We start from the raw sequence: 17,628 nt of genomic DNA, 5'->3' as shown, positions 1-17,628 counted from the left end.
GTGCCATTGCCTAAGAGTAACTCAGGTGGGAAAGGAGCTTGTAATGTTTGTCCCGTCTCCATATAGTCATGTTAACTGTTGATTAGCAAAATAATGTCCAGGGAAGCTGAGTATAAACTGTAGCCTGCGTTTGAGCCATCAGCTGAAGTTTGTTTACATCTGCGCAACATGGCGGCCGTGAACTCGAAAGATGAATCAGACTTCACAGGATTTCAAGGAATAATGGAGAAGAGCGTTTATGTGAAGAAAATTCTGGAGTTGGAAGGTAAAATTGAAAAACTGTTTGAAAAGTATGGGGGCCTGGAAACGAGTTATGACAATGTAATGAAAGAGTGCGCTGAAATGAAGAAAGAAAATGCAATACTGAAAGAGGAAGTTAAGTTAATTAAAGTGAATTGCGAGAATCTTTAGGAAAAGTGATGGAGAAGCAGGCTGAATGGAAAAAAAGTCAGGAAGTGGAAAGAAAGGAGGTAAATTACAAAGTTGCAAGTCTGGAAAAGGAAATCAAAGAGTCTGGGGAGAAAACTTTGGGCCTTGCTGAAATTATAGATCAACAGATCATAGAAGAGAAGATTGCTGAGAAAGTTGTGAAGGTTATTAAGTCAAATGAGACATTGGTGAGGGAAACTGTAGACAAAAAGAGATGTGTGGTGATATTTGGTGTGAGGAGGATAAGACACCAAGTAAAATGGAGAGAGAAAAACATAAAAAGGTGATAAATAATATCATTAATGTGGTGCAGGAGGAGGAAAAGACCTAGTACAAGAAATAGAGGACTTCCATAGAATTGGAAAGTTCACAGGAGAAGGTATGAGGCCAATAAGAATCAAACTTAAGTCACAAAAGGATGTAGATGAATTGGTGGAGAAGTCATGGAGGCTAGCCCAGCAGGAAACAACAAGGAAGATTTGGTTGAGAAGAGATCTCGGTGAAAAGGAAAGAGAAATGTTAAATGAGTTGAGAAAGGAGGCTTTGAAAAAAATGAAGAGAGGACAGAAGAGGAGAAGAAAGAGTTTTCTGGAGAATCTTGGATATGAGACTGAGGAAGTGGTTCATAACCCAGAAAAGTACAGCAAGAAAGGACTAAAGAAACTTACGTATGAGCGGAATGTAATGTATTCCAACATAAATGGAGTGATATCGGGATTTTAGAACTCAACGATTACTTGAGGACAAGAACCCAGATATTGTGGGTCTTACTGAAACAAAACTGAGAGAGGAGAAGACCTGATGATGGTTGGAGAAGGAAATATAATGTTTGGAAAAGAAATAGAGTAGGTAAGATGGGAGGAGGAGTGATGTTGCTGGTTAAAAAGATATAAAGGTGGATCAAGTGAAAGAAGGTATGGGAAAGGCAGAAGTGCTAAAGATCAGAGCAGAAACTAATGAAGGAAAAAGAGGCACTACATAGTGGTGTACGTACCACCTAAGACAAATGCATGGTCAGTACAGGAATATGAAGAAATGATAAGTGATACAGGAACATGTCTGGAAGAAATGTTGGGTGGCTGTGAACGAACTATAATGATGGGAGATTTTAATTGTAAAGAGGTGTGTTGGGAGGACTGGTCAATGGAAGGATCAGAGACAACATGGGAAATACACTATTGACACTGGCAATGGAAAATGTGTTAACTCAGTGGGTCAAAGAAGATACTAGGTTTGGAGGAGAGGAGCATCGTCAAGACTGGACTTGGTCTTTAGTACAGAGCCAATGGTCATTGAGGAGATGAGGGTGGAGTGCCCTTTAGCAAAGAGTGATCATGCAGTTTTGGAGTTCAAGGTGATAGATGAAGAGAAATCTAGAAGAAATGAAGAATATAAAGTGGGAAGATGGAATTATGCCAAGACAGATTTTGGAAACCTAAAGAAATTCTTTCAAGAGACAAATTGGATGAAATTCAAGAGTGCTAAGGAGCAAATGAAAAGTGGAAGGAATTTATAAAATATACAAAGAAGGTGAGAAAAATTTGTACCAATAAGACAACATAGAGAAGTTGGAAAGCAGGACTGGTTTAACGATAGATGTGAAAAGGCTAGAACAAGAAAAGAGGATGCATGGAAGAGGTGGAGAAGGAAAAGACGGATTAAGCAGTGGGAAAGTTACAAAAGAGCAAGAAATGAATATGTGTTGATTAGAAGAGAAGAAAGAAAGAAACAAGAAAAGGATATAATTGATAAATGTAAAGACCAACCAAGGCTTTTTACAGACATGTGAACAACAACATCAAAAATAGAGAAAGTATTGAAAGTTTAGAAGTAAATGGAGTATGCAGTGAGGATCCCAGGAAATGGCAGAGGCTATGAATGGATGCTTTCGGAAGGTATTCACAAAGGAGACTGCTTTTGACAAACCACTGGTAATGGAACAGAAAGGGATTATGAAGGAGTTTCAAGTAACTGTGGAGGAGATCAAGAATATGATGGGGAGTTTAGAAGTGAGAAAAGCTGTGGGACCTGATGGGGTATCAGGATGGATTTTAAGAGAATGCAGGGAGCAACTGGCAGAAAAAGTTTGTGAAGTAATTGATGCCTCATTAAGGGAAGGTGTAGTGCCCCAAGACTGGAAAAGAGCTAACATTGTCCCAATCTATAAATCAGGTAACAAGAGACCCATTGAACTATAGACCAGTGTCACTTACAAGTGTGGTAGCTAAGATGTGTGAGAGGGTGGTGAAGAATAGATGGACAGACTTCTTGGAGAAAAATGACATACTTTGTGAGTGTCAATTTGGTTTTAGAAAAGGGCGTTCATGCACGACAAACCTGATATGTTACTATTCGAGGGTGATAGATGTAATACAGGAAAGAGATGGTTGGGCTGATGGAATATATCTGGATTTAAAAAGGCCTTTGATAAGGTACCACACGGAGACTGATCTGGAAACTTGAAATGGTAGGAGGAGTGCATGGCAGTTTACTAAAATGGATGGAAGACTTTTGGTAGGAAGAGAAATGAGAACAATAATTAAGGACAGACCATCAGAATGGGGCTTGGTGGAGAGTGGAGTTCCACAGGGATCAGTGTTGGCACCAGTAATGTTTGCGGTCTACATAAATGACATGGTGGATGGGGTGTCCAGTTATGTGAGCCTATTTGCAGACGATGCAAAATTGTTAAGAAAAGTGAGATGTGACAAAGATTGCGAACTACTCCAGGAAGACTTGGACAGAATATGGAAATGGAGCTGTACATGGCAAATGGAGTTCAACACGACAAAATGCAAGAAAATTAGAGTTTGGCAAGAGTGAAAGAAGAATCAGGAGTATGTACAAGATAGGAAATGAAGACATAAAACCAGTCATGAAGAAAAAGACCTTGGGGTGACAATTACCAATGACCTATCGCCAGAGAGACATATAAACAAAATAATTGGAGAAGTATTGAACTTATTGAGGAACATAAGAGTGGCGTTCGTATATTTAGATGAAGAAATGATGAAGAAAATAATTACTGCAATGATAAGACCAAGGCTTGAATATGCAACAATACAGTGGGCTCGAACTTAAAGAAACACATAAGGAAACTAGAGAAAGTACAGAGGGCTGCAACAAAATGGTGCCTGACTTAAGAGATTTGACTTATGAAGACAGACTGAACAGAATGCAACTTCCGACCCTGGAAAACAGAAGAGAAAGGGGAGACCTGATAGCAATATACAGAGTGATGATTGGCATGGAAAAATGGATAGGGAAGATCTGTGTATGTGGAATGAAAGAATGTCGAGAGGGCATGGGAAAAACTAAAATGGCCACTTATAGGAGAGATGTGAAAAAATATAGCTTCCCTCATAGAAGGGTGGAAGCATGGAATAGTTTAGACGTGGAAGTGGTCAACGCAAGGAATATTCATGATTTTAAGAAAAAGCTGGACATTAGTAGATATGGAGACGGGACAGTACGAGCATAGCTCTTTTCCCGTATGTTACAATTAGGTAAATACAATTAGGTAAATACACACACACAAATACAAAAACAACAAATTTTCTAATTCTCTCTCTCTCTCTCTCTCTCTCTCTCTCTCTCTCTCTCTCTCTCTCTCTCTCTCTCTCTCTCTCTCTCTCTCTCTCCCTTCTTTCCCTCTCCTTCCCTCCTCCCCTCTTCCTCTCGAAAGATAAGCTACATGCGTCCCACTTGTATCTAAAATATTAGCAAATGTCACACTCTCTCTCTCTCTCTCTCTCTCTCTCTCTCTCTCTCTCTCTCTCTCTCTCTCTCTCTCTCTCTCCGAAGAGAGAAGCGTCCACTTTCCTCTTCTAAGGCGATATAGTGACTTAAAAATAACAGCATAATACACAAAGACGACAAGTATGACAAGCTTGCACAAGTTTCCCGCGCTTGGGCGCACGGCACTACCACCCGTATATCATACAGGTGGACTTTTTTAACATCCGGCTTGAAGGGGTTAAAAACAGTGAGAAAATTGAAAAAGCTGTAAAAACCTATGGAAGACTGATTTTTTATTCTCATAGCTATTGTACAAACACTGTGATCATTCATATGGAAAGATACCTGACTCAATATATATATGTGATATAAATATGGGCAAAATATTAGGAAAATATTGTAAAATTGAACAAGTAGACGAGACTTACCTGTAAGTTGAAGTGTGCTTGGGATTTTACGAAGCAAACTGCCACTGCTGGCCTTGGAACCTTCACATGAGATATGCTTGCCTCGAACCACACCAGACTTTGAAACCAGACGATTCCCCACATGCCATAAGAAAGTAAGTACATATCGTACATAATAAAAGTACCCGGCCAGAGAATGATATTACCAGGGCGGGGAGTGGAGGGCATGTGAAGGTTCCATGGCCAGCAGTGGCGGTTTGCTTCATAAAATCCCAAGCATACTTCAACTTACAGGTAAGTCTCTCTGTTCAATTTACCTCAACAAACCGCCCTCTGCTGGCGGAACCTCCACATGAGGCTTTGAAGCCATGTGGGTAGCGGATGTAGGAGGAAGGAACATATGTGAATGAAAGCAAAGGAAGATGCAAAACAAAATTTACTGGAAATACCTGCCAGCATACATGAAGGTACATGTAGAAGATAAGAAAGTAAATGAAACCTAGAAAATTTAAACTGAAAGTACACCTGCAGTTCCAAACTCATAAACATACTGAATACAGAATGTCAACCAAAGAAACAATAAGACAACAAAAATAACTCCAGTTAGGTACAGTCAAAAATGGCATCTTGGAAAGGATCCGACCCCAGAGCAATAGGTTTGTCATAGAACTTGGCAAAGGTAGTTTCCCTGGCCCAACCTGCCTTGTCCATAATGCATGAAATGGGCACAGCCATGGCCTTCGCTTTTGATGCAGCGGCAGGCCTAACACTGCCTGCAGTGAACTGAGCTGTGTCCACCCCAGACATGGTCAGCATAGATTTAACCCACCTAGCGATGGTGTTACTGGTGACCGGTCTGTGAGGCTTAATGAAGCTAATAAGGAGCTTGTCGTCAGTGGAGCAGCCTGGCTGTCGAAGCGACTCTGTAAGGTGAAGGTAATGTTGCAGAGTAGTGAAGACACAGACACGGGGATCCTTCGGATAAGCCACAAACTGGACCCTACGGATGTTGTGTTTCGGCCTGCATTGTTTGATACTACCCCTCAACTGAACTGAACAAGAATCCTCTCCCATGAAAAAGTCTGTAAGGACCAGTATATGTAGAGTCTGGACCCTCGCTGCTTGTGTAAGAGCCATAAGAGTAACTAGCTTTAGGGTTAAAGTTTTAAGGGGTAGCTCATGGAGAGGATGCAAGGAGCGCAACGTGTCCAGGACTGGAGCCACGTCCCAAGTGACCGTGTATCTGGGGAGCGGAGGCCGGAGGTTGAACACCCCCTTCATAAATCGGACCACCAGAGGGTGGTTCCCCGCTCGGCAGCCATCAATGACAATACCCAGAGAAGAAAGCGCACTTCTGGCAGTATTAAGGCATTCATACCCCATGTTCCTGTGAAAAGATTCAGTCAGAAAATTAATAACACAAGTTACTGTGGGATTAAGGGGATTAATGTGTCTCCTACTACAAAAGTGTGTCCACCTACTGATGTGTGGTCTGTATTGTCTGGCCGTCCCTGGCTTCCAAGAGGCCATGATGATGTCTGAACCGTCTGCAGATATGCCTCGTGTTTTGAGAGACTCCCTGATAACCTGCATGCCATGAGTTGTGTGTGGACCAAAACTGGGTGTTGGGCTGCCGAGGACGGATGTGTCAGAACTGCTTGCCCCCGCATAATCAACTGAGGGTGGTCGACCAGCATGTGCAACAACATGCCCATCCATGGCTGTGACGGCCACAGGGGCACCACCATCCAGCCCTTGGCTTGTTCGGCCTGCAGTTTCTGTAGGCACCTAGAGATGAGTGAAAAGGGGGAAACATGTAACAAAGAGGAAACATTGACCACTTGATGAAAAAGGCATCAAAGTAAGCAGCTTCGGGGTCCGGCCTCCAAGAACAGAAAAGTGGAACTTGTTTGTTCAGTCTGGAGGCAAACAGATCTATGGTAGGAGTGCCAAAAACATGACACGGCACGAAAAATGGACACATTCAGTTGCCCTAACATTGTCTTTACCTGGAATGAATGAGCAGGTAATCCAAGCATTATTTGCCAAACACCAGTCCCAGATAGCTGTGGCAATGTTGTTGTAAGTAAGAGATTTGGTACTTCCCATTTCATTAATGTAAGTCATTGCTGTGGTGTTGTCACAAAAGGCTTTGATGTGCTTGTCTTTTAGGTCAGTGTGGAAGGTCTGCAGAGCAAGTAAAACAGCCTTAAGTTCAAGGGCATTTATGTGAAGGTGTTGTTCCTCTAACGACCAACTGCCCCCAGTGATACGCTCATTTAAATTACCTCCCCAGCCTGTGTTGGAAGCGTCTGTGTGCAAGGCAATGTCTGCACCTCCCCTGAAAATCAGTCTGTTCTGGATGGAAACATTATGAACCCACCATGTCAAATCATCTGTCATATCATTAGTGACCTCCAACGTTTTGTCAAAATCTCCTTTTGCTTATTGCAAAGCCAAAATTTTTGCCCTTTCCAGTGTCCTGTAGTGCAATTTACCAAGAGTCACAGCTGGAGAGGCAGCCACCAAAAGACCAGTGACTCGAGCGACTTCTCAAATTTTATCCCTGTCTTTACTCATGGCCAGCAGGATCTTATTGATCCTGCGTTCAGGCAAGGACACAGTCATACTTCGCGTATCAATCATGTTACCTAAATACTCAATACGCTGAGTGGGAACAAGCACTGATTTCTCGAAATTAATGTGAAACCCCAGCTTCGTCAACAACTGGATAGTGTCATGAATGCAGTTTAAACAACCCTGCCTGGTACTGTTACAAATGAGGGTGTGATCAATGAAGCTAGTAATCCGGTGACCTTTCTCCCTTAAAGCAGCAAACACGGGTTTCATAAGCTTGGTGAAAAGACGTGGGCCTTCAGACACACCATTAGGTAAACAGGTAAACTGATAAATGTTGTTATGCCATGTGAAACAAAAGAAACGCTGTTGTTCCTCTGCAATCCTAACTGAATAATATGCGTGTCTCAAGTCAACAGAGGCCATGAAATCCCCCTCACTTACCAAAGTAATTGCCTGTTCAAAATTTTCCATTTTGAAGTGTTTGTATGGAATGTAGGTGTTGAGTTCTTTAAAGTTCAGCACCACCCTAGCCTCACCATTCCTCTTTTTCCTTAAAAAAATTGGAGAGATGATTTGATCATCCGTCCTCTGTGTAAGTTTGATCACCTTAAGCTGTAAAAGTTTGGCAATCTCCCTAGAAACAATCTGTTGTACTGGCACACTAAAATGATATTCAAGATCACCTGCAAATAAGTGGGCAATGTCAGCTGAATTGATGTCAAAATGGCAGTGTTGAACAATATCTAAAACAAAAGGATCCCTAGTAATTTTATGCTACTCATGAGCAAAATACTGAAGCCTGCCAGCTTCAAAAGTGGTACTTGCCTCTGTTATGGCCAGGGCCGGTACTGGGAGTGGCCTCTGCCGTTTTTTGACCCCGTGTCCTGGTGGCTGGGGCCTGACCTCAGACCACTCCTGAAGGCTGGTCGCAACGGCACGTAAGGGTGGACTCTGGAGGACCAGCCCCTGTGAGCAGGCCGACCCCAGACTCCATGCGACCTGCCCCCTGCGAACTTCCATGCAGACACCGGCTTCTTCATGGTAATTTTGTTCTTGAGCTTCTCTTTGTCCTCAGTCTGCTTTGCAGAAAGAGAAACATCATCGCCAAAAAGAAACCGTGACATTGGGACCTTATCCGAACACAGATGGGCATACTTTTGGTTCAACTCCCGTTTCATCACAAACCGACGAGCAATGTTATTCTTGTGGTTAGCATTGCCTAACAAGGCCAGAGCCCCATTTAACAAGCCCACTTCGTGCGTAAGCACAGAATGACCCTCATCTTGCGCCACTTTATCCAAGCGCAAAAGAGATTTCACAATGATGGTAGCCGCCCTCTGAATGTCTTTGTTGACGTCCTTCAACCGGAAATCCGCCTTCTTGGCATCGGTGCGCAAAGCCTCCAAGACTTGCGGGTTACAGTCCACTGGTGCGAGGGCAGGACAGTTAGCAGGCCTCTTGACCACGTCATCCTCGCAGATGTCTTTGTAGTCATCTCGGAAACCACTGTCAAACACAAAGTTCACCATCTCGGCAACGTTCGGGTCAATGTCAGCCAAAACCTGATCGGCGGGCCCAAAGGCCTTGGCTGCCTGCAACAAGGTGCTGCCGCTCGTGTCCTGACCCACCGACTCGCTGTCACTAGCAGAGTTGTGAAAACCGGAGAAGTAAGCAGGGGAACTCGGCCGCTGCTGACCAGTAGAAGTCCCTGCCCCGTCAGTCACTGGTGGCGCAGGGGAAGCCACCGATCTTGCAGCCTTCAACGTGTTGATGTCCTCCCCCAGCTCTGCCAAGGCTGCCATCACAGCATCCCACGGGGCACCACTGGCAGATGACGCCGGCCCTGCTTGCGACCGACTACCGCTAGACTGGCACCTTGGTCTGTAAACATCTGACCGCCCAGAAACTGGTGACGAACTGCTGGACCTGTGGCTTAAATCGACGTCACAGGGCACTGCAAGGCCTGGCCTGGAAGACCTGCTGCGCCTCAGAGCACAGCTTCGCTGTGATTGTCTGGCTCCCCGCCTGTCTCTAGCGCTCCTGGAGCTGGAGCCAAGATTCTTTAACAATGTCAAAGCAATCTCTCGCAAAGAAATGGCATCCATGATCGCTTGGAGGGATGGTGACAAGGTTGCTATCAGGTTGCTCTGAGGTTGCTGGGAACACCACCTCTGGAGGTGGTGTTACTGTCTTATATATGCATTTATGTTCACAAAACAACATTTCTATTAGCCTTTTACAAACCTTGCCCCCAAGAAAGGATTGTTTTGTAATGCACAAAGTGAAATCTTACATGGAATACCAAAAATAAAGCAGAGATGAGATGAGCCACAGGCGGAGACTGGCGACTCAGCCGCTTCTTCTTCTTGTGACCCTTTTAGCCTGCGTGTTGTCTTTCCCCCTGATATTTGTTTTCACTCCTCTCTTGCCTGCTATAATGGATGTCATATCTTAGTATTCATGTACTCTCATGCCACGAGGATAACCTTGACTCCGTTGCAGCGAGTGATAGTGAATTAGTAATGAAATACCTCGGTATTTCATTAATAATTCACTATTAATCACTGCTACGGGGTCGAGGTTATCCTCATGGCATGAGCGTATATGAATACTAAGATATGATATCCATTATAGCAGGCAATAGAGGAGTGGAAACAAATATCATGGGGAAAGACAACACACAGGCTAAAAGGGTCACAAAAAGAAGAAGCGGCCGAGTCGCCGCGAGTCTCCCACTTCGTCTGTGGCTCATCTCATTTCTGCTTTATTTTTTGGTATTCCATGTAAGATTTTACTTTATGCATTACAAAACAATCCTTTCATGGGGGTAAGGTTTGTAAAAAGCTAATAGAAATGTTGTTTTGTGAACATAAATGCGAGAATGTAAGAGAATTTGTACGTAGCTCCTCTAACTTCCAATGACTCATATGATATCATAAAAGTAGTGGTGCAACGGTGGCCTAATATGCTGCCAAACGTATATATATATATATATATATATATATATATATATATATATATATATATATATATATATATATATATATATATATGCACATATACAGTAAGCCTCCAAATTTAGCAAAATCCAGCTTAGCGAAACCCTTATTTAGCGACTGTCTGGAAAAAGGCCAAGCTCTGAAGTTTAGCGATTTTCTTTCATATTCAGTGAATGTACCACGCTACACTGTCCCGCCTCCCGCTTGCTCTGAGCCAATCGCGTGTCTGTTTGGCCGTGACGTCAGCCCCACAGTGCCTCTGGCATTCCCGCTCAACACTTGAGCTATTGTGTGTGTTAATCCAGCATGTGAACTCATTTTTTTGTTCTCCCTTCCTCGCTGTTTAGCGAGTTTCGCTATCACCATGGCCTCCACTAGTGGTTCGGGAGGTGCTAATTCTTGTGAAGGTGGTGATGTCAAAGCTGTAAATGGGGACTTTAGGAGGACGAAAGACTGATTGGTATTTTTCCCTATTTAAAGTAGTATTCAAATTTGGCGAAATTCCAATTTAGCGATGGTTTCGGCAGACTAATAGGATTGCTAAATGTGGGGCCTTACTATATATATATATATATATATATATATATATATATATATATATATATATATATATATATATATATATATATATATATATATATATATATATATATATATATATATATATATATATATATATATATATATATATATATATATATATATATATATATATATATATATATATATATATATATATATATATATATATATATATATACACAGTAAAGTCCCGGGTTATGTCGGTCTCGAGTTACGTCAAACTCGTAGTTACGTCAGTCCACTACAAGGTAATTTAAGATAAAAAAATTGAAAATTTATAAATCGTAAAGTGCGGGATTTATTGTTATTGTTGGTGGTTACCCGCCACACCGCCCGCCTCACGCTTGAATACAATAACACCCTGCCTCAGTTCCACCACACCGTCACCCCTGGCTAGAGTGTTATCCTACTTCTGCGTTTACTGACTCAAGTTCTTAGTATCTTGCTCAATGGCACCAAAGAGAAAACTTCTTAGTGACAGCAGTGATGCTAAGAAAAGGAAAACCATTACGCTACAAGAAAAAAGAGGACATAATTAAAAGACATGAGAAGGGAGGCAGCAGCTGTGTGTGAGGGAGGGAAGAAGAAAATGGGAAACCCGTTACCATGACAACGGGGAGGTTGACGACCTTGAGGGCTCGTACCTCCATCACAACAATAACAACTCTGGAGCCTTCGCCTAGGCCACACGACACTCGCAGCTGACTTGCACTGTCTGCGCCTGTCTGCTGATCCCTATTGCCCTTTCCTATTGCATTTCCTGCCCCGCTGCCCACGCTTCTACTCCCACTGCACTGCACTATGCTCCCAGCTGTCCACCCTGGGCGTTACAACATTTGACCTGCCCACCTTTCTGGCGGCCTCAGGCGTCCACCCCTCTCTGCAACCTGCAGTCCTTCGCGTTCGTGGCCCTAATCAACAACAAAAACAAGCTTGTGTTTCATATTCCTACATACTTGTAAATAATATAACAATATAACCTTTAACTTACCTGAATGACCATAAACAATGATTGGTTGAAAACTCCATAATATGCTTTGAAATGTACAGAAACTCGAGTTACGTACAAAATCGACTTACGTCATGTTTCAGGATCGTAACTCTGACGTAAACCAAGACCTTACTGTATATATATATATATATATATATATATATATATATATATATATATATATATATATATATATATATATATATATATATATATATATATATATATATATATATTTTTTTTAACCCATATGGTATGTTCGGGACCAGCCCAGAATGCATCCCCCTATTTTCATTATTACTTATGGGAAAATTACATCTGCTTAATAAATTTTCCCTCTATGAACAGCTTTGACACCCCTTATCCTGTTTGTTAAGCGGAGTATTACTGTATATATATATATATATATATATATATATATATATATATATATATATATATATATATATATATTTTTTTTTTTTTTTTTAACCCATATGGTATGTTCGGGACCAGCCCAGAATGCATCCCCCCTATTTTCATTATTACTTATGGGAAAATTACGTCTGCTTAATAAATTTTCCCTCTATGAACAGCTTTGACACCTTTTATCCTGTTTGTTAAGCGGAGTATTACTGTATATATATATATATATATATATATATATATATATATATATATATATATATATATTTTTTTTTTTTTTTTTTTTAACCCATATGGTATGTTCGGGACCAGCCCAGAATGCATCCCCCCTATTTTCATTATTACTTATGGGAAAATTACGTCTGCTTAATAAATTTTCCTCTATGAACAGCTTTGACACCCCTTATCCTGTTTGTTGTTGAGTATTACTGTATATATATATATATATATATATATATATATATATATATATATATATATATATATATATATATATATATATATATATATATATATATATATATATATATATATATATATATATATATATATATATATATATATATATATATATATATATATATATATATATATATATATATATATATATATATATATATATATATATATATATATATATATATATATATATATATATATATATATATATATATATATATATATATATATATATATATATATTCAGGCAACCCCCGCTTAACAAATGGGTTACATTCCTAAAAATACGTTTGTTGCGTGAGTTTTCATTAAGCGAACCAATTATATAACAAGTTTAACCCCTGATTTGAAGTTCCATTGAAAATAAACAAAGTGAGAGTGCATCATACTACAGTAAAAGGTTTAATGAAAGTAAAGATTATGAGACCGAAAAAATATGAATAATAATGTATTTTGTGGAAAAAAAATCTCTGGTAGGTATACACGTTAGCTATTATATTACAAAGTTTTATGGTGAAATTTGCATTGGTTTCCGTTTAAATGCCATTTAAAGGTCCTTTACTCAACCATGTTTGTTTGTTTACATCAATAGAATCAGTTTTTTTTTTCTCAAAAACTACAAAAAAAAAAAAAAAAAAAATCTTAACTCAGTAGCGGGAAAGCTATCAGAGAAAGAGGTTGTTGCTGCATGTCTCGTTACCCGCCCTTCACTCTGCTAAACAGCACGTAATTTATTTACTGCATCTTGCTGTTCACCTATTGCCAACCATGGGACAGGTGTCTAAGAGGAATAAGCAGAGGAATGAGGCTTGGAATATGAGTATGGAAGCTCAAAGAATGAAAAGAGCATGTTGAACCTGACACCTCAAATGCTCCATTGCACATCCTTGCGTCACCCACCACCACCACCCTCACCACTGCCACACCACAGCCCACTACATCTCACACAGAACAAAGACAAGGAAATGAAGAAGAAAAGGTCTGATTACTCACAATTAGAGAAACTCTTCTACAAAATATTGAGAAAGGAAAAGAAGATGTGGAAAATGATGATGAGCTTGTCATGCTGACAAAAAGGAGGCTGAAAAATCTTCTATCCTCTCATTATTCATGCCCAGATCCTGCCTTTGACTACAGTTTGGAGCCTGATGTATACAAGAACACCATAACTATGCACTGCACAACATGCAACTTCAAGAACACATCACAACCAGAAAAAGTGAGAGCTGGATGTCAGAAGAAAAGCCTTCAGGAGCAACATATCATTTACAGGAGGGGACTAGGAGACTCATATACATCTAAATGTATTATGAGATCGTAGATAATAAAAAGAGAACATATAGTAAACCTGAATAAACTTCCTAATGTGTTATAATGGGGTCAAGATCAATCAATAAACTTTATTGGCCCATATCTCAAAACATAAGTTATTCCCCTTCTAAAATCTATTTTAAAGCCAATTTTAGCTTGATTTCAATGAAACAAAAACTAAAAAGGAGAAGAATACTTCTATCAATTTGTGACCTGGAATTTCGTATAAATAAATTTTAGTAAAAAAAAACAAAACGCTGTTGTCGGCGGGTGGCAGTTTTTTTTTTTTTTTTAGTACGAGGCTGGACGTGCGCTTAGACAAACTCATAATCTGCTACAAGTCTAAGCGCACGTCCAGCCTCGTACTAAAAAAAAAAAAAAACTGCCACCCGCCGACAACAGCGCTTCAAGAGGTGAATGTGGTGTACCAATACACATGCAACCATGGTGACTGCAGTCGTCGACCCTCTACGTATATTGGCTCCACTGTCACCACCTTGTCCAAGCGCATTACAGCTCACCTGCAAGATGGCGCCATCAAGAAACACCACGTCACCAACCACGCAGATATTAACTTCACCCGGAAGATAGTAGAAGAGAGTACAGTCACCCTTCATAAAGAACCAAACAAAGCTCGCCTTCGAATGACAGTAGCAGTGTACATACACACCAAGACTCCCAGCATCAACATCCAGCTCATTACCGAGTCCTCCCTCCCATCATCAAGGAGGCAGAATGATGCGTGCTGATTGGCTGCTCCCACACACCAGCCACCCACGCACGCGCCAAGCAGATATATACCGGCACACCCAGCTACCCGCTTCATTCCTTTCCTGAAGATGGTCTATGAAGGCTGAAAGGTACCTCGAAAGAGCAAAAAACAACGAACACCCCAGCTGATTAAGAAAAAGAATGGACATAGGAAATCTGTTACGATTCCTTGACGAGAACACTTGCTCACTAGCAAGAAGTATTGAAAAGACTTCCTATAAAATCAACAATGCAGTTACCGCTGTAGACTTTAACAAAACCTGCATACAGAATGGCCTACTACTAAATATATATATATATATATATATATATATATATATATATATATATATATATATATATATATATATATATATATATATATATATATGTGTGTGTGTGTGTGTGTGTGTGTGTATATATATATATATATATATATATATATATATATATATATATATATATATATATATATATATATATATATATATATATATATATATATATATATATATATATATATATATATATATATATATATATATATAGTATATCCCTTCAGTACTGGAAGATAATTTTACCTGAGTTTTGAGTGTGATTAGATGATTTTATTGAAATTAGCATAGGTTTATGGAAGTCAGAAGATTAATGGCCACAGTCTTTACTATTTTTACCCTCACATAAGTTTCTGAAGCTGTATAAAATCACCAAATAGTAACCATAATGAATATGAAAATGTGGCATGGTACTGTATACAGTAAGTCCTCGTTATACGGTACATAGGTATGTGTTCCTGAAAACCTTACTGCAAATTGAAATTACCATATATCGAACCCATTATAACATGTAACAATAGGGGATGTGTTCTAGCATGTCAAAAGTCACCCCTACAGACATGAAAATAGTTATATAAAAGGACTTCACTTGTTTTCAGTGGGAAACGTGGGAAGAGACAGATTGTTGTTGTGGTGGTGGCAGCGCGGCATGGTGACGCTCCGGTAGGTTGTAAACAAAACATGAGTGGATACTGTATCTGAATTTTTCTTACCGTAAATTTAATCGAGGTTAGTAATGACCTAACACCGTAAATGTGGATTTACCGGATAATGAAGTACCATATAACGAGGACTTATTGTGTGTGTGTATATATATATATATATATATATATATATATATATATATATATATATATATATATATATATATATATATATATACAGGCAACCCCTGCTTAAAGAAGGTTCACACAACGAAATTTCGCTTCAACGAAGGTTTCATTTTACTACCATCTGCTTGTTTAATGAACACCAAACTCGCTTCAACAAAGTTTTATCCAGGTAACTTTTTCCAAGTTTGAAAGCACCGCTGAATCACGTAAGCCGACAGGCTTTTCAATACACTAGCGCCTCTGGTGGACAACACGTGCATCACTCACTCCCCCTGTTCAAAACAATAGCAGCATCAGCAGCAGCTCGTCTTCTCTCACTCAACTTACCACCAAAACACCCTGCAATGTCGCCTAGCGTTGATAAGAAGACCAGGAAGTCTCTTACTCTCCAAGTGAAGCTTGATATTATTCACGGACACGAGAGAGGCGAGAAAACTAATAGCATTGCTTGCCACCATCTTGACTCTATCTACTGTGTCAACTATTTTCAAGTCAGCAGACTCTATTAAGAAGGCTGGTGAGACTGTATCTTCCTCGCAAGCTAAAAGGACCACCTGAACTCGTGACTCTACAATGGATAAAATGGAAAGCCTTGTGGAAATGTGGTACATAAGTTTTCTATGTGATATAATGATGCTCCCTTTGTTTGCATTCCACAGGTTGCCGGTTAGTGTCTTTTCTGCTCCACTCTCCCTCCCTTCATAAATTTAAGATCATCAACATTATAAAGTTATGTACATATATACATTATAATGACTTAGATTAAACTGCCTAAATGTTTAATTTCATAAATTTTACTTTCATTAAACCTTTCACTGTTTTATGATACACTTTCACTTTGTTTATTCTCAATGGAAGTTCAAGTCAGGGGTTAAAAACTTGTTATAATCGGTTCGCTTAATGAAGTTTCGCTTAACGAAGGGTATTTTAGGAACGTAACCCCTTCGTTAAGTGGGCTTTGCCTGTATATATATATATATATATATATATATATATATATATATATATATATATATATATATATATATATATATATATATATTTTTTTTTTTTTTTTTTTGTATTGTTTGGTTAGAAAAACTACAATTCAGTCCTCTTCAACAAACATAACTTTTTTCAGATGACTCCAAAGCTTCTGATGATGTTAGTCCATCAAAAAAAGTCTATGACCTCACCAAGTCAGTCAAAGTTTGGTCGGACTTTTTACGCCCACACTTACATCCCAAAGCAATTTATCTTATTGATAATTTAATGGCTAACACTGGAAGAGCATCAACTGGGACCAGTGAAAATATCTGGGGATTTTCCTCAGGATACTCAACATTTCAGAGGGAGGAAGTGGAAGAAGAAATTGTGGATAGAATAAGGTGTTTAGCTGAATCTTGCAATAGCTTGCAGGTAAGTGTTTTCAGATATGTAAAAGATAATGCTAAAATGTGCATGTAATACAAAACAATCCTATGTATGTCATAAACTGCAAATTCACCTCAACATTCACTTTGCAGTACACTGCAGTCTCTTGCTATGATAATTTTCAGTGTCCCAAGTTTAAAAAGTATAGAATCTTGGCTCTAATTATGGAATAATATGCAGTTAACCCCTTCGCGCCGGATGTTAAAAAAACCCGCCTGTATGATATACGGGCGGTAGTGCCGCGCGCCTGAGCGCGGGAAACTCGTGCAAGCTTGTCATACTTGTTGTCTTTGTGTATTATGCTGCTATTTTTTAGTCACTATATCGCCTCCGAAGAGGAAAGTGGACGCTTCTCTCTTCGGAGAGAGAGAGAGAGAGAGAGAGAGAGAGAGAGAG

General features: G+C 39.7%; 1 protein-coding gene across 1 annotated transcript in view; it reads left to right on the top strand.

Moving 5' to 3' along the window:
- The window catches only part of LOC123515649 (protein misato-like), a 284,397-nt gene that overhangs the window by 66,674 nt on the left and 200,095 nt on the right, over nt 1-17,628 (top strand). Inside the window, exon 5 of the mRNA XM_045274468.1 lies at nt 16,940-17,217. Within this exon, the coding sequence (XP_045130403.1) occupies nt 16,940-17,217 (278 nt within the window). The remainder of the gene's footprint in view (nt 1-16,939; nt 17,218-17,628) is intronic.

The sequence above is a fragment of the Portunus trituberculatus genome, chromosome 39, assembly GCF_017591435.1.
Source record: "Portunus trituberculatus isolate SZX2019 chromosome 39, ASM1759143v1, whole genome shotgun sequence".
In the NCBI taxonomy this organism is placed as follows: domain Eukaryota; kingdom Metazoa; phylum Arthropoda; class Malacostraca; order Decapoda; family Portunidae; genus Portunus; species Portunus trituberculatus.
This window is presented reverse-complemented; position numbering and strand designations above follow the sequence as displayed.